At 37.2% G+C, this 26,843-nt stretch overlaps 1 protein-coding gene across 2 annotated transcripts in view; it reads left to right on the forward strand.

The window, feature by feature from the left end:
- The window catches only part of lingo1a (leucine rich repeat and Ig domain containing 1a), a 341,266-nt gene that overhangs the window by 240,974 nt on the left and 73,449 nt on the right, over positions 1-26,843 (forward strand). Inside the window, exon 1 of one of the 2 annotated variants that reach the window (XM_062042733.1) lies at positions 14,418-14,834. Coding sequence is in view for 1 of the 2 variants with exons in the window: in XM_062042731.1 (XP_061898715.1) it covers positions 15,514-15,579 (66 nt within the window). In the remaining variant the exon portion in view is untranslated. Of the gene's footprint in view, positions 14,835-15,438; positions 15,580-26,843 lie in introns of those variants that run through there. The other variant, XM_062042731.1, reaches the window with a different exon arrangement.

The following is a 26,843-nucleotide window of genomic DNA, read 5'->3' on the forward strand; positions in this document are numbered from 1 at the left end:
GTCACAACCTGACATTGAATAGTCATTGTCAAAAAGCATGTTGTTTTAACATTGTATATTTTTTAAAGAAATTTGGTTGGGAAATGACCAAATATCAATTGATATTTGGTCATTTCTGTTGGGTTCTGATGTTACTATGACCATTAATGGTCATAGTAACATTACTATGACCATTAATGGTCATAGTAACATCAGAACCCAACAGTGATTTAACGTCGTCAAAAAGCATGTTTCAATGTTGTATTTGTGTTATAGAATTTTGGTTGTGAAATGACCAAATTTCAATGGCCAAATCAACGTCCCCACCTGACATTGAATGAACGTTGTCAAAAAGCATGTTGTTTAAACATTGTATTTGTGTTGTATAATTTTGGTTGGGAAATGACCAAATATCAATGGTCAAATAAACGTCACAAAATGACATTGAATAAATGTCGTCAAAAAGCATGTTGTTTCAACGTTGTATTTGTGTTGAAGAAATTTGGTCGGGAAATGATGAAATATCAATGGTCAAATCAACGTCACAACCTGACATTGAATAGTCGTTGTCAAAAAGCATGTTGTTTTAACATTGTATATTTTTTAAAGACATTCGGTTGGGAAATGACCAAATATCAATTGATATTTGGTAATTTCTGTTGGGTTCTGATGTTACTATGACCATTAATGGTCATAGTAACATTACTATGACCATTAATGGTCATAGTAACATCAGAACCCAACAGTGATTTAACGTCGTCAAAAAGCATGTTTCAATGTTGTATTTGTGTTATAGAATTTTGGTTGTGAAATGACCAAATTTCAATGGCCAAATCAACGTCCCCACCTGACATTGAATGAACGTTGTCAAAAAGCATGTTGTTTAAACATTGTTTAAAGCGTTGGATCCATGTTGTTGGTTGGGAAATGACCAAATTTTAATGGCCAAATCAACGTCACTACCTGACATTGAATGAACGTTGTCAAAAAGCATGTTGTTTCAATGTTGTATTTGTATTGTAGAATATTGGTTGGGAAATGACCCAATATCAATGGTCAAATCAACGTCACAACCTGACATTGAATAGTCGTTGTCAAAAAGCATGTTGTTTTAACATTGTATATTTTTTAAAGACATTCGGTTGGGAAATGACCAAATATCAATTGATATTTGGTAATTTCTGTTGGGTTCTGATGTTACTATGACCATTAATGGTCATAGTAACATTACTATGACCATTAATGGTCATAGTAACATCAGAACCCAACAGTGATTTAACGTCGTCAAAAAGCATGTTTCAATGTTGTATTTGTGTTATAGAATTTTGGTTGTGAAATGACCAAATTTCAATGGCCAAATCAACGTCCCCACCTGACATTGAATGAACGTTGTCAAAAAGCATGTTGTTTAAACATTGTTTAAAGCGTTGGATCCATGTTGTTGGTTGGGAAATGACCAAATTTTAATGGCCAAATCAACGTCACTACCTGACATTGAATGAACGTTGTCAAAAAGCATGTTGTTTCAACGTTGTATTTGTGTTGTAGAATATTGGTTGGGAAATGACCAAAAATCAATGGTCAAATCAACGTTACAACCTGACATTGAATAAATGTAATCAAAAAGCATGTTGTTTCAACGTTGTATTTGTGTTGTAGAATATTGGTTGGGAAATGACCAAATATCAATGGTCATAGCAACATTAGAACCCAACATTGATTAAACGTCGTCAAAAAGCATGTTGTTTCAATGTTGTATTTGTATTGTAGAATATTGGTTGGGAAATGACCCAATATCAATGGTCAAATCAACGTCACAACCTGACATTGAATAGTCGTTGTCAAAAAGCATGTTGTTTTAACATTGTATATTTTTTAAAGACATGCGGTTGGGAAATGACCAAATATCAATTGATATTTGGTAATTTCTGTTGGGTTCTGATGTTACTATGACCATTAATGGTCATAGTAACATTACTATGACCATTAATGGTCATAGTAACATCAGAACCCAACAGTGATTTAACGTCGTCAAAAAGCATGTTTCAATGTTGTATTTGTGTTATAGAATTTTGGTTGTGAAATGACCAAATTTCAATGGCCAAATCAACGTCCCCACCTGACATTGAATGAACGTTGTCAAAAAGCATGTTGTTTAAACATTGTTTAAAGCGTTGGATCCATGTTGTTGGTTGGGAAATGACCAAATTTTAATGGCCAAATCAACGTCACTACCTGACATTGAATGAACGTTGTCAAAAAGCATGTTGTTTCAACGTTGTATTTGTGTTGTAGAATATTGGTTGGGAAATGACCAAAAATCAATGGTCAAATCAACGTTACAACCTGACATTGAATAAATGTAATCAAAAAGCATGTTGTTTCAACGTTGTATTTGTGTTGTAGAATATTGGTTGGGAAATGACCAAATGGCAATGGTCATAGCAACATTAGAACCCAACATTGATTAAACGTCGTCAAAAAGCATGTTGTTTCAATGTTGTATTTGTATGGTAGAATATTGGTTGGGAAATGACCCAATATCAATGGTCAAATGAACGTCACAACCTGACATTGAATAGTCGTTGTCAAAAAGCATGTTGTTTTAACATTGTATATTTTTTAAAGAAATTTGGTTGGGAAATGACCAAATATCAATTGATATTTGGTAATTTCTGTTGGGTTCTGATGTTACTATGACCATTAATGGTCATAGTAACATTACTATGACCATTAATGGTCATAGTGATTTAACGTCGTCAAAAAGCATGTTTCAAAGTTGTATTTGTGTTATAGAATTTTGGTTGTGAAATGACCAAATTTCAATGGCCAAATCAACGTCCCCACCTGACATTAAATGAACGTTGTCAAAAAGCATGTTGTTTAAACATTGTATTTGTGTTGTATAATTTTGGTTGGGAAATGACCAAATATCAATGGTCAAATAAACGTCACAAAATGACATTGAATAAATGTCGTCAAAAAGCATGTTGTTTCAACGTTGTATTTGTGTTGAAGAAATTTGGTCGGGAAATGATGAAATATCAACGGTCATAGCAACATCAGAACCCAACATTGATTAAACGTTGTCTAAAAGCATGTTGTTTCAACGTTGTATTTGTGTTGTACAATTTTGGTTGGGAAATGACCATAATTCAATTGTCAAAAAATGTCACAACCTGACTGATTAAATATGTCGTCAAAAAGCAAGTTGTCATTACGTCGTATTTGTATTTTGGTTGGGAAATAACTAAGTTTCAATGGTCAAATCCACGTCACAACCCAACATTAAACGTCGTCAAAAAGCATGTTGTTTCAACGTTATGTGCGAGTTGCTCAACGTCAGGACATAATTCAACACGTTCTCATCGTTGTTTTCTTGTCTTCTGCCTGCTGGGACTCCAGCTCATAACCTTACAATAAAACATGCTAATATTTTAATGAAAGTATCATTTTTGCGGCCGTATTTGACGCACCCTGCCGCTACTTTCCCGCAATGTTTAGTAACCAGCAATAAAAATAAAAATACAAGAAAAATACACAGAACGACCAAAAAATACATTATTACCCTCATTTTGTGTGAAGTATTTCAACTGCCTCCTATGTATTTGTACTCACTGTATGTATTATTTGCGTACTATTTTTTTTTTGTAACATGCTAAGTGAATACCTGTATGTAGAAGTTGCTTCCTAGCACTTCTAATGTAGACACGGCACAGGAGCCAAATGTGCAGTTTTAACAAAGTCTTATTTTGCATAGATTGTTTGTCAAAGTCTTTCTCCAGTAGAACGTGACTTTTCAGTCACATCCGTATCCTCCCTCCTCTCCTGCTCCCGGCCGCTTACTGTTAAAGACAACAGATGATTAGATTAACACGTACCACCTGTGAAATCTAATCACCTGTCAGCTGTGTCTCGCCGTCAGCACATGCCCCGCCCCCATCCGATGGTGCTCATCCTCAGCACCACAGACAGAGGCCTTTGCTCCTGCAGGCGCGCTGGCCACACCTCCCCCCCACACTGTACTTTTGTAGTTATTTCACCATATTTCTGCACAATAACTATATAGAATGTTATTTGGTCCAGAACATATTTACTTTTATTTATTATTGACATATTTCTTGCTACTTTATGTTGTATATTTTTTTAATGAGATTTCCAGTTCACTTTCTCATCTATTATTACACCCAAAATGTAGCTTTTTTTACTCATTCAATGTCCGTATATTTGTATTTGTGTTCGACTTTCTCTTCTGTTGTTACCAAATTGCATTATTTTAGTTTTACTGAGATTCAAAGATATGCATTTTGTGTAATGTTGCAAAAATATTAAATATACTTGCTAAATAAAACATATGCCTGGTTTTTAGTGAGCACCTGGGCCTTCTATGCTACTGTATTTTAATGTTGGTCATTATGGTGCATGAAAGCCAAGTGTTTTCCAAGGTGGTGCCTGGTAAAAAAAAAATATATATACATGAAAACCACTGCAGTAGATAGTCTGACAATGTTTAGTGTCACTGTATCATGAAACAAAAAGTAAAGTAAAACTACTCAAACTTTAAAAGCGGATTATATGATAAATGACAATGTAAACAGATGCATTCATGTATAGATGATTAATAGACAGATGGCCAGAGCAATATATATAGGTGAATATCGTGCAAAAGTTCATTCTTGTCAGCCATTAAACTACAAATGTAAAACTAAAAAAAAAAAAAAATGTGAAACTAATACGTGATATAAACACATTACATCAGGGGTGTCCAAACTTTTTCCACTGAGGGCCGCACATGGAAAAATTAAAGCATGTGGGGGCCATTTTGATATTTTTCATTTTCAAACCATAACAAAATATATGCATTTTTTAAATTTATTTTACCTTTAGGGGTCCGGGGAACATAAAGGGTCTCAGTCATTAAAATGTTAAAAATAAGTCAGATTATTATTATTTTTTATTTATTTAACGCTTACAGTAAATCTCTATATCAACTTCAAGTTGATATAAAGTAATACAAATTAAAAAAAAATGTTTTATGGCTTTTCTGTCAAAAACAACTTAGTTTTTTTTTATAGTAAAACTGAAATATGCGGTATTTAGTAATTAGAGCCCTAAAAGATCAATAATGCAGGACACCATTGATTTTAATTCTTTCATATTTTTGAGTAATCACAGTGAAAAGATAAATAAAAAATCACTAAATATATTTGGGATCCAAAAGGTGCCCCACTCATAAAGTGATACATTTGTATTAGGTTTTTCTTTTACTTTCAACACTTAAGTTATGAGATCAACTTCAGATATATCTGTCAATTTTATGCTGGAACTAATATTTTGTTTGTTTTATGCGCTTTTGTCAAAGAAAACTTTGTTGTTTTTATATGGCTACTACACAATATATACAATATTTACCACATAAAACATTTTAAAGTGAAATATTCGAAGTTTTTGGAGCCCTGAAAATAATTCATTATAACATGGATTTTTTGTCATTATTATTATTATTTTTTTGAGCAATGGCAAAAAAAGACAAATTAAGAAAGACAAAAGAAGAAAAAAAAAAACAGTCTGCATGGCAGCTTTTGTGTCAACATTGCAACTTTTTCTCGTTAGATTTCACCTCATTCCACTTTTTTTAATGTTCTTTTTTATTTTTACAATAGTATTTCCAGAATGTGTGGCGGGCCGGTAAACAATTAGCTGCTGGCCGCAAATGGCCCCCGCTCCGCACTTTGGACACCCCTGCATTACATGAACGTAAAATAAGCCTTTTTCGTTATAATTTTGATGATCATAGCTCACAGTTTTTAAAAACAGCAAATTTTTGGATATTTTCAATTCAGTTTTTATAAGCTGTAAGTCATAATCATCAACATTATATTAAAAGAAGGTGCAAAATATCTTAAGTTGAATATTATGAGCCTCATTTGTCATGTATTAGTTTCACCTTGTAAATCTTAATAGCGGGGGGGGGGGGGGGGGGGGAACGAAACTTTGCAAAATATTCTAATTGTTTCAGTTTCACCTGTAGAATACGTTTTTAGACATTCAGTTTGGTTAATCGTATTCCGGACATACATACCAGGTTACAGTGGGAAGGGGATTCTATGGCCCCTTTCATTGTGGTTTACCTCAGTGGTCCCCAACCACTGGGCCGGCCCGGTACCGGTCCGCGGACCGATTGGTACCGGGCCGCACAAGAAATAAAAAAAATAAAAATAAAAATGTTTTTTTTTTTTTTAAATTAAATCAACATAAAAAACAAAATATATACATTATATATCAATATAGATCAATACAATCTGCAGGGATACAGTCCGTAAGCACACATGATTGTATTTCTTTATGAAATTTTTTTTTTTTTAAATACAAAAATAAATACCCCCCCTCCCCCTCCCCCTCCCCCCGGTCCGTGGGACAAATTTTCAAGCGTTGACCGGTCCGCAGCTACAAAAAGGTTGGGGACCACTGTTTTACCTGACACATGAAACGTGACACATTTGAAGCAAACACTATCTACACATCTAAATATGTTTAGTGGCAACTTCAACTTTTGACCACAGCGTCAGTTGCTATGTAGAGTGGCGCTTTCCATCACTTTCAGCAGACCGCATTGCAAAATGATTAACCCGCCCCGCTTCCTCTCACACTAGATCCACCCAGGAATGGGGCCATATTAATCCCCTTCCCTAGGGTACATTGTAACCAAGGTTAACCGTTCAACATCATAACATGTCTGACAAGGAGTAGGAAGAAGCCCATTATGTAAGCTACATTTAAACCAGTGTGTAGAGTGTCTTGCCCGGGGACACAACGGCAGTGACGAGGATGGCGGAAGCGGGAATCGAACCTGAAACCCTCAAGTTGCTGACCACGCCGCCCACAGTATACACTTTCTGTTCAATTCTTGAGTTCAGTATGCACCACTTGAAGTTTTTACATGTTTGGCCCCGAGGCGAACCCTCGCCTCCATCGGACAAACCCAACCCGACCCCTCCCCAAAACCCCAAAACGCCCAGTGCCCAGCACCCCACACACATAACCCACAAGGTGTGTGCTCCAGGACTGGACAGAGAAAACTAAGTTCTGTTAGAATTAGCACTTCAAACAGTCCTTTTCATGTGTCGGTCACATCTTGACACCTTAGGGACCGAGATCGATACAGGCATCGATCCCCAGTTCATCGCCATCGCAAGGCTTCAAACAGCCTGCTCCCAGAGGACAGCGGCCACTGAGCCCAGAGCTCCATTTGGTGCCACCGGCAGGCAGTTGTGGTTGAATAGTGGATTGGTTGGTGCGTGATAGTCTTCTTGGTTGACAAATCTTATAGCTTTTTTTTTGTTTTTGAAGCAAAAATACTCAGCTATTAATGTTTGATCTGTAGTTGCCCCCCCATATTTCTGCACTATAACTTACAGTATGTATGCAAGTATAAGAGAAGTGTATACTATGTACAGTGACTTGTGGTCCAAATATATTTTCATTTTATATAGTATAACAATAATCACTTTTATTTATATATATACACTACCGTTCAAAAGTTTGGGGTCACCCAAACAATTTTGTGGAATAGCCTTCATTTCTAAGATCAAGAATAGACTGTCGCGTTTCAGATGAAAGTTCTCTTTTTCTGGCCATTTTGAGCGTTTAATTGACCCCACAAATGTGATGCTCCAGAAACTCAATCTGCTCAAAGGAAGGTCAGTTTTGTAGCTTCTGTAACGAGCTAAACTGTTTTCAGATGTGTGAACATGATTGCACAAGGGTTTTCTAATCATCAGTTAGCCTTCTGAGCCAATGAGCAAACACATTGTACCATTAGAACACTGGAGTGATAGTTGCTGGAAATGGGCCTGTATACACCTATGTAGATATTGCACCAAAAACCAGACATTTGCAGCTAGAATAGTCATTTACCACATTAGCAATGTATAGAGTGTATTTCTTTAAAGTTAAGACTAGTTTAAAGTTATCTTCATTGAAAAGTACAGTGCTTTACCTTAAAAAATAAGGACATTTCAATGTGACCCCAAACTTTTGAACGGTAGTGTGTGTATATATATATATATATATATATATATATATATATATATATATATATATATATATACCCTGACCCTAACCCTAACCATAAGGCTACCCCTAACCCCAACCCTAACCCTAACCCTGACCCTGACCCTAACCCTAACCCTATGTTAATAAGCAACTAATTAATGGTTCATATGTTCCCCATACTAAAGTGTTACCATATATATATATATATATATATATATATATATATATATATATATATATACATACGGTATATATATATATATATATATATATATATATATATATATATATATATATATATATATATATATATATATATATATATATATATATATATATATATATATATATATACGGTATATAGCGGTGTCAAAATAAATAGAGATTTTCACATTTCTTACCTGTGAAAAAATTCTTAACCAATAATTTGAATCAGCCACTGTGCAGCCACTCAGACAAATCATATAGTTGATGTAGATGATCATATCTACTGTACAGATATACTTTAGAAAAGAGAAGTGTTGGATACTTCTCTTGTTGACTTATTTGTATTTGACGTTATTAAATGTTTAGGGAGAATTGTATTAAACAAAATCAGTTTTCTTTTAAGTAATATGGAAATTCATCAGAACTGTTTATCTATTTTATGGAGGAATGTAGTTAAGCATAGAATTTGGCACCCAATGTTATTAAAAAGTATTGATTTAGAATACAGAATCGATTTTGAATCGAATCATTACCACCAAGAATTGAATCAAATTGTGTGGTGCCCAAAGATTCACAGCCCTAATATATATATATATATATATATATATATATATATATATATATATATATATATATATATATATATATATATATATATAGCCCTAATATATATATATATATATATATATATATATATATATATATATATATATACATACACACATACACACACACATATACATATGGACTGATAAGACTGCAGTAAAAGTAGAGGGAGGAAAGATTTAAAAAAAAAACACTTAACTTAAAGGGGTCCTATTATTCAGAACCAATATTTCTTACCTATTGGCACCTGTTTTTGTGTATTTGTGATCTGCATAAGTCCCGGTATTTTGAATTCATACATGGAGGCATGGCAGAGATATTTATAAAACAATCTTGTCTTGTTTCATACTTCCTCCGAACGAGCCGTTTGTGACATTTTTCCAGATGTGACACCAGCGGATACGTCCATATATGGTAAAAATGTATCCGAAAAGCTTTGCGCGAGTCCGACATTGTAGTAAAATAAGCTCCTTTTTTTTGTCAATCGTTTTGTTGTACGGCAGACTGGCTCTTACATGCACATGCATCCTCCGCTGTTGCCATTTCTAATACAAAGTAGCGTATAGTTCGAACTTATGTCTAAAAATGGTAAAAACTACAACATGTCTGACGGGGAGAAGACCCTGTCAAAGTGGAGGCACGTAAATAAAGAGACGGTTGGAAAGCGGCTTGAAGATGATCTGTAAAACATAATCTAGGCAACATTTTGACTAAAGAATCACCATTAGGAAGTATTTTAAATCATACTATGACCCCTTTAAGTAAAATGGCTCATCCTTTGACTGGAAATAGAGGGTAAGATTATAAGAAACAGGTAAATTAGCTGTTGCTCACAGCTGTACCCAATAACGTACAATGGTGGTACCATACTAGGCACCATCATAAAGTAGAAGAGATAGATTGATAGATAGATAGATAGATAGATAGATAGATAGATAGATAGATAGATAGATAGATAGATAGATAGATAGATAGATAGGTTAGCTGTCATACAATATTAAGTATTACTGTATAATGACATGCAAATAAGGTGAAACAATTCAACCTTTGAATGGTAAAAATATTATTGGATGAATAGCATTCATTAATAGATCATTTATAGATGATCAATAGATGGATGAACAGAGAAACATATGAAATACATTTTTAGATATTCAAATAATAAATAGGTAGATAGCTGAATAGATAGATGCAATTAGTTGTAAAATAAAATAAAATAAACATTTCAGCACATCAAAAGATGAACCTATGAAAACACTCAAACCCAAATGTGTATGTGTATGTATATGTTATATATACATACATAGTAGGGTTGTACGGTATACCAATATTAGTATAGTACTGCGATACTATACTATACAATACTGCCTCTGAAATGTACCACAATGGAAACAAGCCTTTTGGCTTTTTGTGCCATCCATTTGCCTTTTTAAAGCATTACATGGATTCAATTCTTTAAGATGTCACTAAACTTATCAATGAATCCATCAATCAATATACATAGATGGTGCATGTATACATAAACTGTCATACAAGTGTAATATTTAATTTAATGGTGTTTAATATAACTACAAAAAAGTAAAACTTAATACATAGATGGTACATGTATATAAACTGTCATACAAGTGTAATATTTAATTTGTTGTCATATAATACAACTACAAAAAAGTACAACTTTTGTATACATAGATGGTACATGTATATAAACTGTCATACAATTGTAACATTTAATTTATTGTCATATAATACAACTACAAAAAAAGTACAACTTTTGTATACATAGATGGTACAAGTATATAAAAACTGTCATACAACTGTCATATTTAACTTATTATCATATAATACAACTACAAAAAAGTACAACTTTTGTATACATAGATGGTACATGTATATAAAAACTGTCATACAACTGTCATATTTAACATATTGTCATATAATACAACTACAAAAAAGTACAACTTTTGTATACATAGATGGTACATGTATATAAACTGTCATACAACTGTAACATTTAATTTATTGTCGTATAATACAACTACAAAAAAGTACAACTTTTGTATACGTAGATAGTACATGTATATAAAAGCTGTCATACAACTGTCATATTTAACGTATTGTCATATAATACAACTACAAAAAAGTACAATTTACATGTATATAAACTGTCATACAACTGTAATATTTAATTTATTGTCGTATAATACAACTACTAAAAAGTACAACTTTTGTATACATGGATGGTACATGTATATAAACTGTCATACAAGTCTAACATTTAATATATTGTCGTATAATACAACTACAAAAAAGTACAAATTTTGTATACATAGATGGTACATGTATATAAACTGTCATACAACTGTAACATTTAATTTATTGTTGTATAATACAACTACAAAAAAGTACAACTTTTGTATACATAGATAGTACATGTATATAAAAGCTGTCATACAACTGTCATATTTAACGTATTGTCATATAATACAACTACAAAAAAGTACAACGTTTGTATACATAGATGGTACATGTATATAAATTGTCATACAACTGTAACATTTAATTTATTGTCATATAATACAACTACAAAAAAAGTACAACTTTTGTATACGTAGATGGTACATGCATATAAAAACTGTCATACAACTGTCATATTTAACGTATTGTCGTATAATACAACTACAAAAAAGTACAATTTACATTTATATAAACTGTCATACAACTGTAATATTTAATTTATTGTCGTATAATACAACTACAAAAAAGTACAACTTTTGTATACATAGATGGTACATGTATACAAACTGTCATACAAGTCTAACATTTAATATATTGTCGTATAATACAACTACAAAAAAGTACAACTTTTGTATACATAGGTGGTACATGTATATAAACTGTCATACAACTGTAACATTTAATTTATTGTCGTATAATACAACTACAAAAAAGTACAACTTTTGTATACATAGATGGTACATGTATATAAACTGTCATACAACTATAACATTTAATATATTGTCGTATAATACAACTACAAAAAAGTACAACTTTTGTATACATAGATGGTACATGTATATAAACTGTCATACAAGTGTAACATTTAATTTATTGTCGTATAATACAACTACAAAAAAGTACAACTTTTGTATACATAGATAGTACATGTATATAAAAACTGTCATACAACTGTCATATTTAACGTATTGTCATATAATACAACTACAAAAAAGTACAACTTTTGTATACATAGATGGTACATGTATATAAATTGTCATACAACTTTAACATTTAATTTATTGTCATATAATACAACTACAAAAAAGTACAATTTACATGTATATAAACTGTCATACAACTGTAATATTTAATTTATTGTCGTATAGTACAACTACAAAAAAGTACAACTTTTGTATACATAGATGGTACATGTATATAAACTGTCATACAAGTGTAACATTTAATATATTGTCGTATAATACAACTACAAAAAAGTACAACTTTTGTATACATAGATGGTACATGTATATAAACTGTCATACAACTGTAACATTTAATTTATTGTCGTATAATACAACTACAAAAAAGTACAACTTTTGTATACATAGATAGTACATGTATATAAAAGCTGTCATACAACTGTCATATTTAACGTATTGTCATATAATACAACTACAAAAAAGTACAATTTACATGTATATAAACTGTCATACAACTGTAACATTTAATATATTGTCGTATAATACAACTACAAAAAAGTACAACTTTTGTATACATAGATGGTACATGTATATAAACTGCCATACAACTGTAACATTTAATATATTGTCGTATAATACAACTACAAAAAAAGTACAACTTTTGTATACGTAGATGGTACATGTATATAAAAGCTGTCATACAACTGTCATATTTAACGTATTGTAATATAATACAACTACAAAAAAGTACAATTTACATGTATATAAACTGTCATACAACTGTAATATTTAATTTATTGTCGTATAATACAACTACAAAAAAGTACAACTTTTGTACACATAGATGGTACATGTATATAAACTGTCATACAAGTGTAACATTTAATATATTTTCGTATAATACAACTACAAAAAAGTACAACTTTTGTATACATAGATAGTACATGTATATAAAAGCTGTCATACAACTGTCATATTTAACATATTGTCATATAATACAACTACAAAAAAGTACAATTTACATGTATATAAACTGTCATACAACTGTAATATTTAATTTATTGTCGTATAGTACAACTACAAAAAAGTACAACTTTTGTATACATAGATGGTACATGTATATAAACTGTCATACAAGTGTAACATTTAATATATTGTCGTATAATACAACTACAAAAAAGTACAACTTTTGTATACATAGATGGTACATGTATATAAATTGTCATACAACTGTAACATTTAATTTATTGTCATATAATACAACTACAAAAAAGTACAACTTTTGTATACGTAGATGGTACATGTATATAAAAACTGTCATACGACTGTCATATTTAACGTATTGTCATATAATACAACTACAAAAAAGTACAATTTACATTTATATAAACTGTCATACAACTATAATATTTAATTTATTGTCGTATAATACAACTACAAAAAAGTACAACTTTTGTATACATAGATGGTACATGTATATAAACTGTCATACAACTGTAACATTTAATTTATTGTCGGTTCAATACAACTACAAAAAAGTACAACTTTTGTATACATAGATAGTACATGTATATAAAAGCTGTCATACAACTGTCATATTTAACGTATTGTCATATAATACAACTACAAAAAAGTACAATTTACATGTATATAAACTGTCATACAACTGTAATATTTAATTTATTGTCGTATAGTACAACTACAAAAAAGTACCACTTTTGATATATAGATGCAAGCATACATTTTGGTACCGGTACCAAAATATTGGTATCGGGACAACACTAATACATAGATAAATATGTATACATGTATATATGTATGTATATATATATATTTTTTTTCACCTCTTATGGAAAGTTATGCTCACTTTGCTTTCTATTTAATGTCTGTTATTAGTAGTGTGTGTGTGTGTGTGCGTGTGCGTGTGTGTGCCTGTGTGTGTGTTCAAATTGCTATAATGTTACCAAAGTGTCCCTATATGGTCTACCTGCAGCAGCAGTGCATCCGATGCTGTTGTGCAGCGCACACACACACACACACACACACACACACACACACACACACACACACACACACACACACACACACACACATATATATATATGCAATTGTGAAGCCCACAGCGCCACCCTGCCCTCAATGTTGAAACTGCAACCTCCTCGTCTTTCACTCACACTTAAATCAGATTTTACTGCTCTATTTGCTCAGCTGGCTGACACACAATACATGTTCTCTCCCTCTCTCCCTCTCTCTCTCTCTCTCTCTCTCTCTCTTCTCCACGGGACGTGGAAATGATGCACACACACACACGCACACACACACACACACATATTGAAAATATATTTTTTGGGGTGGGGGGGGGGGGGGGGGGGGGGTTCTGCAAAAAAAAATAAAAAATGCATGCACTCTTCATTAGTGCGTGTCTGTGAGAGGTAGTGTGCGTGGGAGCGGATCCTCCCTCCTTTCCTCCCTCCCTCCCTCCCTCCCTCGCTTCCTTCCCTTCCATTTGCATTCCTCCTCATTGCGGGACAGCTAGGGAGCGTTCCGGGAGCTCGCAGGCGCGCAAAAACGGATCACCTTTTCGTGTTATATTTTTTACTTCTTCTTCTTTTTTTTTTTTTTTTTACCGTTTTTTTTTTCTTCTTCTCCCACGCATGCTGATCCGGGACTTGAGGTCAGTGCATGCGTGCGTGTGCGTGTTTGCGGGCTGCTCGGAGTTGCTGTGCAGGCGCGCGCCCGCGGAAAATGCGAGAGGATGCTCGGCTGTGGACGCGGTGAAGAGCAGCGCAGGTCAGTTGTCTTTACGCATATATCCATGATTTCATTTCACCTATATATATATATATATATATATATATATATATATAAAAGAGAGTCCGCCGCAATAAAGTCCCGCCTTTGGCACTTGCGCCTGCTTAGGCGCGTCCTCTGCAGGTAAAAAGATGCGCCTTTTTTTTTTTTTTTTGTCTCCTTCTTCCATCATGAATGACCATTCTTGCAGGTGCGCACGCATCATCATGCAAATATGCAAAACAGGCATGTTATGAGTCTATTAATATGACCCCCCCCCCCCCCCCCCCCATCCAAATGTCCCCAAAACACACCTGAGTCCAAACTGGAAGGGGAGAGCATGACTTTCCTTGGTCTTGTTCAGGGGTCGGCAACCCGCGGCTCTAGAGCCGCATGCGGCTCTTTAGCGCCGCCCTAGTGGCTCTCTGAAGCTTTTTCAAAAATGTATGAAAAATGGAAAAAGATGAGGGGAAAAAAACAAAAGTTTTTCTTTTAATATGGTTTCTGTAGGAGGACAAACATGACACAAACCTCCCTAATTGTTATAAAGCACACTGTTTATATTAAACATGCTTCACTGATTCGAGTATTTGGCGAGCGCCGTTTTGTCCTACTAATTTTGGCGGTCTTTGAACTCACCGTAGTGTATAACTTTCTCCGACTTTCTAGGACGTGTTTTATGCCACTTCTTTTTCTGTCTCATTTTGTCCACCAAACCTTTAACGTTGTGCGTGAATACACAAAGGTGAGTTTTGTTGATGTTATTGACTTGTGTGGAGTGCTAATCGGGCATATTTGGTCACTGCATGACTTGCAAGCTAATCGATGCTAACATGCTATTTAGGCTAGCTATATGTACATATTGCATCATTATGCCTCATTTGTAGCTATATTTGAGGTCATTTAGTGTCCTTTAAGTCCTCTCAATTCAATGTATATCTCATGACACACTATCTGTATGTAATATCTTCTAATTTGTTGCGGCTCCAGACAGATTTGTTTTTGTATTTTTGCTCCAATATGGCTCTTTCAACATTTTGGGTTGCCGACCCCTGGTCTTGTTGTTGTTGTTTGTGTGCGGCAGAAAGTATCACCAGGCTGTGTAATGCTGCGCCTGCGGACATTCATAAAGTGCCGTCGGGTTATAAATAGCCTGGGGGGCGAGGGAAGGAGGCTAGGACGGAGGAGATGAAGGAAAGAGGAGAGGCGGCTGGTAATCCGTGGGGTTTGGTGGATCGGTACGGACAGGGCGTGGCATCTGTCAAGTTGTTTCAAAAAAAAAAAAAGATGATAAAGAAATGCAGCATCAGCACCAAAACCTGACTTTGGTAAACGTGCGAACTCTGGCGTCAATAGGATCCACCTGCCTGACCCGGTTTTGGGGCAGGAGGGAACCTGAACAACCCTTATCCCGCTGCCAGCGACTAATTAGCACCTGTTGGTCGATAAACCCGTGCGACCGTTTCGGGTGTTAGCGCAGGTCTCTCCTGGAGACGTGGCGGTCTCAGGGTGTAAAGTTGGCACCTCCTGCACGGACGAGGTGTTTATTAGCTCCCCCGCCGTACGCCGCCGTGTTGTTGTCGCTATAGCCCTGCAGGCCCAGGAGGTGGGGGTCCTTATAGGAGGTCCTCAAGGGGGGGACATGGTGATGACATCAGCGTCTGAAGGGGACTGACTATCCAGATTGGTTTTCACTAGAGATGTCCGATAATGGCTTTTCGGCCGATATCCGATATTGTCCAACTCTTAATTACCGATACCGATATATACAGTCGTGGAATTCACACATTATTATGCCTAATTTTGTTGTGATGCATTAAACCATGCAGTGTTTTTCAACCTTTTTTGAGCCAAGGCACATTTTTTGCGTTGAAAAAATCCTCAGTTGACAGTAAAAAGTTGTTGTCGCAATTGTTGGATATGACTTTAAACCATAACCAAGCATGCATCAATATAGCTCTTGTCTCAAAGTAGGTGTACTGTCACCACCTGTCACATCACGCCCTGACTTATTTTGACTTTGTTGCTGTTTTCCTGTGTGTAGTGTTTTAGTTCTTGTCTTGCGCTCCTATTTTGGTGGCTTTTTCTCATTTTTTGGTATTTTCCTGTTGCAGTTTCATGTCTTCCTTTGAGCGATATTTTCCGCATCTGCTTTGTTTTAGCAATCAAGCCTATTTAAGTTGTTTTTATCCTTCTTTGTGGGGACATTGTTGATTGTCATGTCATGTTGTGGACGCCGTCTTTGCTCCACACGCTGTAAGTCTTTGCTGTTGTCCAGAATTCTGTTTTTGTTTACTTTGTAGCCAGTTCAGTTTTAGTTTCATTCTGCATAGCCTTCCCTAAGCTTCAATGCCTTTTCTTAGGGGGCACTCAGCTTTTGTTTATTTTTGGTTTAAGCTATAGATAACTTTTTACCTGCACACTGCCTCTCGCTGTTCCGTACATCTACAAAGCAATTAGCTACCGGCTGCCACCTACTGATATGGAAGAGTATTACACGGTTACTCTGCCGAGCTCTAGACAGCACCGACACTCAACAACAACACATCATCTGCAGACTATAATTACTGGTTTGCAAAACATATTTTTAACCCAAATAGGTGAAATTAGATCATCTCCCACGGCACACCAGACTGTATCTCACGTCACACTAGCGTGCCGCGGCACAGTGGTTGAAAAACACTGCATTAAACAATGTAACAAGGTTTTCCAAAATAAATCAACTCAAGTTATGGAAAAAAATGCCAACATGGCACTGCCATATTTATTATTGAAGTCACAAAGTGCATTATTTTTTTAAACATGCGTCAAAACAGCAGCTTGGAATTTGGCACATGCTGTATATTGTGCTGCAAGGGGTTCTGGGTATTTGTTCTGTTGTGTTTATGTTGTGTTACGGTGCGGATGTTCTCCCGAAATGTGTTTGTCATTCTTGTTTGGTGTGGGTTCACAGTGTGGCGCATATCTGCAACAGTGTTAAAGTTGTTTATACGGCCACCCTCAGTGTGACCTGTATGGCTGTTGACCAAGTTAATTGCATTCACTTGTGTGTGTGAAAAGCCGTAGATATTATGTGACTGGGCCGGCACGCAAAGGCAGTGCCTTTAAGGTTTATTGGCGCTCTGCACTTCTCCCTACGTCCGTGTACACAGCGGCGTTTTAAAAAGTCATACATTTTACTTTTTGAAACCGATACCGATTATTTCTGATATCACATTTTAAAGCATTTATCGGCCGATAATATCGGCAGTCCGATATTATCAGACATCTCTAGTTTTCACGTTTTACTAATCGGTTGGGTACGATTCCTAACTATTTTTTTTCACAACTGAACCTGATTTGGCCCTGAAAGTCCTAATTGTTGGACTTTATGATAGGACTCTGCCTTGAAAGGGGCCCTATAGTGCAAATCCAACATTTCTAACCTTATTAGAGCTGTGGCGCCCACAGGTTTTTCATTTGGCGCAAATGCTATCCTAGCATGATGTTGCTTTTAAAAAGTGAGAGTAATGTTAGCATTTTTGCTCACACAGTGGAGTGAAGTGAATTATATTTATATAGCGCCAATGTTCCCTCTAATTTTCCATATGCGTGAGCAAACACAAAAACTCCTTGAGCGCTCAGTGGCGCGCATGTGAGCGACGTCACACTGTGGCCACACCAGCAGCACACCTGTCCCAAACCTGACTAAATAACAAGTTAAATGTTTGATTATTATAATCAAATGACAGCAGTCATTTCCATGGGATTATTTTGTAATGTAAGTGTTTTGGCCCTCTTACAATGACAGTAACACAACATATTGTTTTTCATGGGCTGTGTACTAGTATTGTATGTCTGGGTGGGGGGGTCCTGCTTTGGAAATAATTTGTACCCCTTTCCGATACTGCATTTAGTTCCCACTAAAACATTCACATGTTGCACAATGAGATGTAAACATGGGATCATGTGTACATTCCTGTCACTGTTGGTTTATAAAATATATCTTTATTAGTATTTATATAAGATAATATAATTTCATGGTTAATATTTATAAATTAAGATTAAATTAAGAAAAAAAACATTTTATTTTTCACTAAAGAAGGGTTCGGTGAATGCGCATATAAAAACTGGTGGGGTTCGGTACCTCCAACAAGGTTAAGAACCACTGGTTTAATAACTTACCTGAATTTGGCGTTTTTCCTACTGGGGGCGTCAGGGTCGGTCGGGACCAATGTGTAAAGCTTACTGGGGTCGCATGTATTCGGAGGCTGCTCATATCGCAGGAGACTTTAACCATGCTAACCTGAAGGTAGTGCTCCCCAAACTACACCAGCATGTAAAATGTGCCACAAGAGGCAAAAACACACTGGACAAGGTTTACTCCAATATTAAGCTGGGCTACAGAGCTAAACCTTTAGCACACATGGGCCAGTCAGACCACACATCCCTGCTACTCATCCCAGCATACACCCCCACCCGGATGAGTGCTCCCACCACAACAAAGTCCATCAATACCTGGCCTGAAGGTGCCACTGAAAAGCTGCAAGACTGCTTTGACACCACTGCGTGGGAGGTCTTTGAAGACGAGGACCTGGAGAAATACACATCAGGAGTACTGGGCTACATAAAACACTGCACAGACTCTGTTACTGTGGATAAGCGTGTCCGAGTCTATTCCAACACAAAGCCGTGGATGACGAGAGAGGTGCAGAGGCTGCTGAGGGAGAGGGACACCGCGTTCAGATCTGGCGACGGGGAGCTTTACAGCACTGCCAGAGCCAGCCTGAAGCGTGGTATCAGGGAGGCTAAGGGGGACTACAAAACAAAGATTGAGGACTGCTTCCAAAGCAACGACTCCAGGAGGGTATGGCAGGGGGTCCAGCACACGACCAACTACAGGCCCAGCAACCCCCCGGCCGGCAGAGGAGCTGAACTCCTTCTACGCCCGCTTTGAGGTAATACCATCGGAAGCAGTCACACCTCAGTCAGGAGCAACACCTCACCCAACAGCCACACCTCAATCAGCAGTCACACCTCACTCGACAGACCACAGCAGCCTCACCTTTTCAGTGACGGAGCACGAGGTCAGATGCACACTGAAAGCCGTGAACCCGAGGAAGGCTGCGGGACCGGACGGCGTCTCCGGGCGGGTGCTGAGAGACTGCGCTGATCAGCTGGCTGGTGTCCTCACCGACATCTTCAACCGGTCCCTGTCCCAGGCCACCGTCCCATCCTGCCTGAAAACCTCCACCATCATCCCGGTCCCCAAAAAGAAAAACACTGTCAGCTGTCTGAACGACTACCGGCCAGTGGCACTCACTTCTATCACAATGAAGTGTTTCGAGAAACTGGTCCGGACCCACATCCTCTCATCCCTACCGCCCACATTGGACCCCCATCAGTTTGCCTACCGAGCCAACAGGTCTACGGAGGACGCCATCGCTACGGCTCTCCACTCCGCCATGTCCCACATGGAGGGGGGGGGGGGGGGGGGGGGGCTATGTACGGTTGCTCTTTGTAGACTTCAGCTCTGCATTTAATACCATCTTACCTGACAGACTGGTGACCAAGCTAGCAGACCTCGGAATATCCAACCCCACCTGTCTCTGGATTAAAGACTTCCTGACTGACCGCCGTCAGAGGGTGAGGATGGGTACCCACACCTCCACAGCCCTCAGCCTCAGCACCGGCTCACCTCAGGGCTGCGTGCTGAGCCCCCTGCTCTACTCACTCTACACCCACGACTTCACAGCCACCCACCCCGGCAATCACATCATAAAGTTTGCCGATGACACAACGGTGGTGGGCTGCATCTCTGGGGTCGACGAGACGGCATACCGGGACGAGGTGGAGCAGCTGGCAGTGTTGAGCAGGGTGAAGAACCTGAAGCTGAACCAGCTCAAGACCCAGGAAGTGATCTTGGACAGCAGGAGGAGAAAAACTACCATACAGCCCCTGTGCATCGACGGGGGCTGTGTGGAAAGAGTCTCATCCCTACGCTTCCTGGGAGTTCACCTGGAGGAGGACCTGTCCTGGAGGACCAACACCACGGCTATCGTCAAGAGGGCACAGCAGAGGCTCTACTTCTTGAGGGTACTCAGGAATCTCCACCTGAGACAGGATCTACTGGTGTCCTTCTACCGCTGTTCTGTGGAGAGCATCCTCACATACTGCATCTGCGTATGGTTCTGCAGCTGCACAGCAGCAGAGAGGAAAGCTCTCCAGAGGGTCGTCAACTCGGCCCAAAAAATCATCGGGTGTCCCCTCCCCTCCCTGGAAGAACTGTACAACTCCCGCTGCCTGAAGAAGGCAGCCAACATATTTAAGGACCCATCCCACCCCGGCAACAGCCATTTCGATTGGCTGCCTTCTGGCAGACGTTTCAGAACCATGCAAACCCGCACAAATAGACTCAAGAACAGTTTCAACCCCCGGGCCATAACTGCACTAAACGCAGCTGGAATGTAAAAAAAAATAAATAAACAAAAAAAATAAAAACTCCCTCAAGTGCAACATGAGGAAGCCACCGGTCAATCACGATCCGGGACTGTGCAATCAGCGATTACACGCCAACTGGACAATAGTTATCATATTTATTTACATATTTAATCCAAAATAATAATGCCTGCACAGCATAGGAGGTAGGAAATGCTGACTCCCACCCCCTCAGCACACTGGGAACCAGCATTACTCCTCTCTAGTCAGTTCACTAGTCACTTTATACTTTTTACTGTCTGGTTTTTTCTACATTGCCTCTTAGAGTGGTCTTAGGCCATATTGCATATTGTGTATATTGTGTTGTTTTTGTATATTGTGTGGTTTCCTCTTTTTTTTAAAATGCAAAGCACCTTAGGGAAGCAACCTAAATTTCGTTGGACCTGTACCTGTACATGCACAATGACAATAAAGATCATTCATTCATTCATTCATGATGCTCGTTCCTTTTCTCTCTGTCTTTTGCGTTTTCCCGCAAAAATGTACCAATCCCCTGTCCCATCTTGAGTCTTCGTAGAATTCCAACAGCTTTCAAATGACTTTTCTGCTGAACGTGACGCTTGAGGTAGTCCAACTTCCATTCAGTCCACATTTTTCCCCTCGGAAAACTCATTTGCCACTTTAGCTTCGCGGCATGTTTTGCAGAGTAGACCCTTCTCACTTCATATGCAAGCACTGTCAAATTGTGAATGCTACTGTCAATATCAATAGTGTCGATGCTATGATTGGCTGCGTAGCGTAAGTGAACCGAATCGTATCATTGGCTGGACACCTGTCACTCACTGAGTTACGTTGCAAAATGGTACAGAAAACACAATTATTATTATTATTATTATTGGTTTAATTGATTAGATAAGATTAGGACTAATATTAGATATTAATTAATATGTTTATGTTGAATTTTATTTTATGCGCTGCATAGATTTTCTTGTGCGTTGAGAATGTGCGAGCAGTGCGCGATTGCCCAAGCGCGCAGCTTAGAGGGAACATTGTATAGCACTTTTCTCAAGTGACTCAAAGCGCTTTTACCAGTGACGTGCTGTCAGGGGAGGCAGGTGAGGCGGGGCCTCACGTGCCATGATGGAAAGAAAAAAAATGTAAAAAGACAAAAAAATAATTAAATTGTTATATGTATCCAGTGATTATACTATAAAGTTATTTTCCATTTAACTTCACCAGTTTTAGATTATTTTTATTCAAAATCGCTGAATTTTCACATTTGCTGTTCAAATACTGAGAAGAGACTTGCAGTGAGTCACCAGCCAGTGGAGCCTCACCATGGATTGCGCAATGACTCGGCTAACTGCTGGCCTGCTGTGCAGTGAGACCGTATTGCTATATGAATTATATTATACATTTCCATAGTTTAGTTAGCTGAGGTATATAAGGTACAGTGTATTTTGTCAACAACTGTATGTGTGTAACGTATTTCTTGTGCTGAGCAATCATAAAACGGCTGCGAAGACGCACTGGCTGAGGCTCACAGTAATCCCGCCTCCTGGTGGTAGAGGGCGCTAGTGATCCCAGGGATCATTTTTGCGACTACTCGGCTGCAGAATAATTGACAACAAGCAGCAACAGTTAGCGATCGTTTATTTTTTCCTCTCGCCTGGACTTTTACCATGGAGGATTAGATATCTAAAATAAAACAGATTTCGAAACTGGACTTTCAATCGAAGCAGGAGGTAATAATTAAAGGTAGATCTCCATCGAGACAGAGACTTTTAAAACTGAAGAAAGATAAGGAAGACTTCTATAAACAAGTTATCGATGCTTTTGTTCAGAATGAGCGGCGCATGGACTTCATTTATAAGTAAAAGTAAGACCATAATAACGTTTTTTTATTAAATGTGCTTTTTTGTGTGCTACAGTTTGTATGTGTAAAGTTAAAGTTAAGTTAAAGTACCAATGATTGTCACACACAATAGGTGTGGTGAAATTTGTCCTCTGCATTTGACCCCTACCCTTGTTCACCCCCTGGGAGGTGAGGGGAGCAGTGGGCAGCAGCGGCGCCGTGCCCAGGAATAATTTTTGGTGATTTAACCCCCAATTCCAACCCTTGATGGTGAGTGCCAAGCAGGGAAGAATGCTGGTATGAGCTTTTATACATAACCCGTTAACTGCTGCCAATCAAATGGTGAATAAGATACTCTTTAGGGTTCATATGTTTGTAAATCTGACTGTGATGAAGTCAGTGCCTCACCAGCCATGAACCTCACCGCACGTCACTGGCTTTTACATTGTGAAACCCAATATCTAAGATACATTTAAACCAGTGTGGGTGGCACTGGGAGAAGGTGGGTAAAGTGTCTTGCCCAAGGACACAACGGCAGTGACTAGGATGGCAGAAGCGGGGATCAAACCTGGAACCCTGAAGTTGCTGGCACGGCCACTCTACCAACCGAGCTATACCGCCTATACCACAGCTATGCTAGCGTTCCTAATCTTTAGGGTAGGGGTGTCAAACGTACAGCCCCCCCAGGTTTTATCCGACCCGCGGGATGAGTTTGCTAAGTCTAAAAATGAGCCGAAATTTTTGAATGAAAGAAACGGCTGTTCTAAATGTGTCCACTAGATGTCGCAATAGCAATTATTTGTATCTTTGTAGATGATGCTACATATGTAAAAAAATAAATAAACCACATGATGTTAGTGCACCAGTCGAGGAAAATTATGAAACTACATAAATAACAGCCTGTAATTTGATTTTGATGTTATTTTTTTATCTTGATAGATTGGAAAATGAACACCAATGAGTTAACGGATGAACATTATCACATAATTTATTTAGAAAGTATAAATAGCGACAAATAAAGATAGAATACTATTAACCGCAACATGTACGTGTAAAAAACAACGACATTATGATGTGTACATTTTCAGAATGTTGTTCTATTTTTAAACAAAAGAAAACAATCCGAAGTTGTCTTTATTTTTAAGTTATCGTGCCGTGATTTTACCTGTCCGGCCCACTTGGGAGTAGATTTTTCTCCATGTGGCCCCCCCCGATCTAAAAATGAGTTTGACACCCCTGCCTTAGGGGTTTTGTTGTTCATCTTTAATGTTGGACAAGTGCAGAGTTACAGTGTATACGTAACAACAAAAAAGTGGGTAAAATTGCACAATAACGCACCTAGGAGACACACACTCTTGTGAGGCAAACACAGCTCGTTAGCATTAAAGCTACAGACACACAATAGTAGGGCTGTAAATCTTTGGGCACTATATTATTCGATTCTTGGGGGTAAAGATTCGATTCAGAATCGATTCTCGATTCAAAATCAATACTTTTTTAATAACATTGGGTGCCAGTTCTGTGATTAACTGCATTCCTCCATAGAATAGATAAAACAGCTCTGATACATGTCTATATTACTTAAAAGAAAACAGATTTTCTTTAATAAACTTCTACCCAAACATTTAATAAAGTCAAATACAAATAAGGCAACAAGAGAAGTATCCAACACTTCTCTTTTTTAAAGTAAATGTGTACAGCAGATATGATCCTCTACATCAGACCCGGGCAAATTAAGGCCCGTGGGCCACATGCGGCCCGTTGAGCTTTTCAATCTGGCCCACCGGACATTCCCAAATATTTTTTTTTAGATATTCAAGATGGAAACTGTAGCTGCCATTATGATGTGCAGTCATGTTTTCTAATGACCGTAAGTCTTCAACTATACAGAGTATTTCAATGGTTGGAATCTGCGCTTATGGGTGATATACTAGTTACTATAGTAATATAATTAGTCACTATGGTCATCTAATTAGTTACTATGGTCATCTACGTCACAGCAGCTCAGATGAGGCACCAAGCAGTGTGGGCGGGAATACTTTCCACAGACGCGGAAGGAGATTTTCACAACAAAATTCTAAAGCTTAGTGATATATAGAATGGAATAAAATAGAATAGAAAGTACTTTTTTGATCCCTGGGGGAAATTCAGCAAATATCAGATATACCAGATTGTAGGTGGGTTTATTTTGTACCCTTCGCGTTCATATTTCAGTGTTTGTTGCGTTTCACTTGATTGTAAAATATGTCAATCGAAAGGGGGTGTGCCGTTCATATTTTGTCAATATTCAGTGTTTTATCGTTCATAGAAAAATGTAAAAATTCCATTACGTTTTTTAGGGCGGTCCGTCATAACGTTTTTAAGCATTCAATCAGACATTATTGTGAGGTTTTGTATTAGTGTTCCTAAAAATAGATATACCGGCCCCCAGAAAACATTTTTTTCTCTAAATGTGGCCCCCGAGTCAAAATAATTGCCCAGGCCTGATATACATCAACTATATGATTTGTCTGAGTGGCTGAACAGGACAAAATTGAAAAAATAAAGAAAAATAAAACAATATTTGATTTTTTTAATCAATTAAGAATCATTAGCGGTAAGAATTGCGATTCATTTAAAAAAAAATGTTTTTACACTCCTAATATATTTATATATATATATATATATATATATATATATATATATATATATATATATATATATATATATATATATATATATATATATATATATATATATATATATATATAAACACACAGTGGCTATTTCATCCCTACAAGCCTGATTTTCCTGCTCTTAAAAAATAAATAAATAAATAAATAAAAAATAAATAAAAACATTTTTAAAAAAAAATATATATATATATAGCTTAAAACAGTGATTCTCACATTGTTTTACCCCTAGCCCTAGTGGTAGGCTAAAGAATCACTTAATCAAATATTCATACAGTGTTACTGTTCAAACTGTGTAATGTTACAGTGGCCAATCTTATTAGATATTAAAAGTTAAAGTTAAAGTACCACTGATAGCCACACACACACACTAGGTGTGGTGAGATTATCCTCTGCATTTGACCCATCACCCTCATCCCCAGGGAGGTGAAGGGAGCAGTGAGCAGCAGCGGTGGCCGCGCCCGGGAATCATTTTTGGGTGATTTAACCCCCAATTAATAACCCGCCATCAGTGTGTGAATGTATGTGTGAATGGATAAATGTGGAAATACTGTCAAAGCGCTTTGAGTACCTTGAAGGTAGAAAAGCGCTATACAAGTATAACCCATTTATCATTATTATCATTAATTCCGCGTTTCAAAAATTGCAGCTTCACTATGTCACCTATTTAAAACTATATTTTTTTCAAAGCATCGTCTACGTATTTATGGTGTAATTTAAGCAGATTTAGGTCTAAAAATGGCTAAATGGACAAAACATACCAATAGTAGCCACTAGATGCGACTTAGCCAATATAGTGAGCTCCCGAGTATCGTGGCCACTGATTGGCTCAGCCTTAGCCATGACTAAACTGGATTAAAAGAGTGACATTCGACAATGTAAATAGATATGAAAATAAAGAAAAAAAACATTGAATGAGGAGAAGGTGTGTCCAAACTTGTACTGTATATACTCACTGTTACAAGGGGCCCTATGAGGGCCGCCATAACTGCGATGTCATGTTGGTCTTCTTTAGACACAAAACTGGTGGTGGCTGATGAAATAGCGCCTCCGCTGGTTGCAACC

This window comes from Entelurus aequoreus, linkage group LG03 (assembly GCF_033978785.1).
Source record: "Entelurus aequoreus isolate RoL-2023_Sb linkage group LG03, RoL_Eaeq_v1.1, whole genome shotgun sequence".
NCBI lineage: Eukaryota > Metazoa > Chordata > Actinopteri > Syngnathiformes > Syngnathidae > Entelurus > Entelurus aequoreus.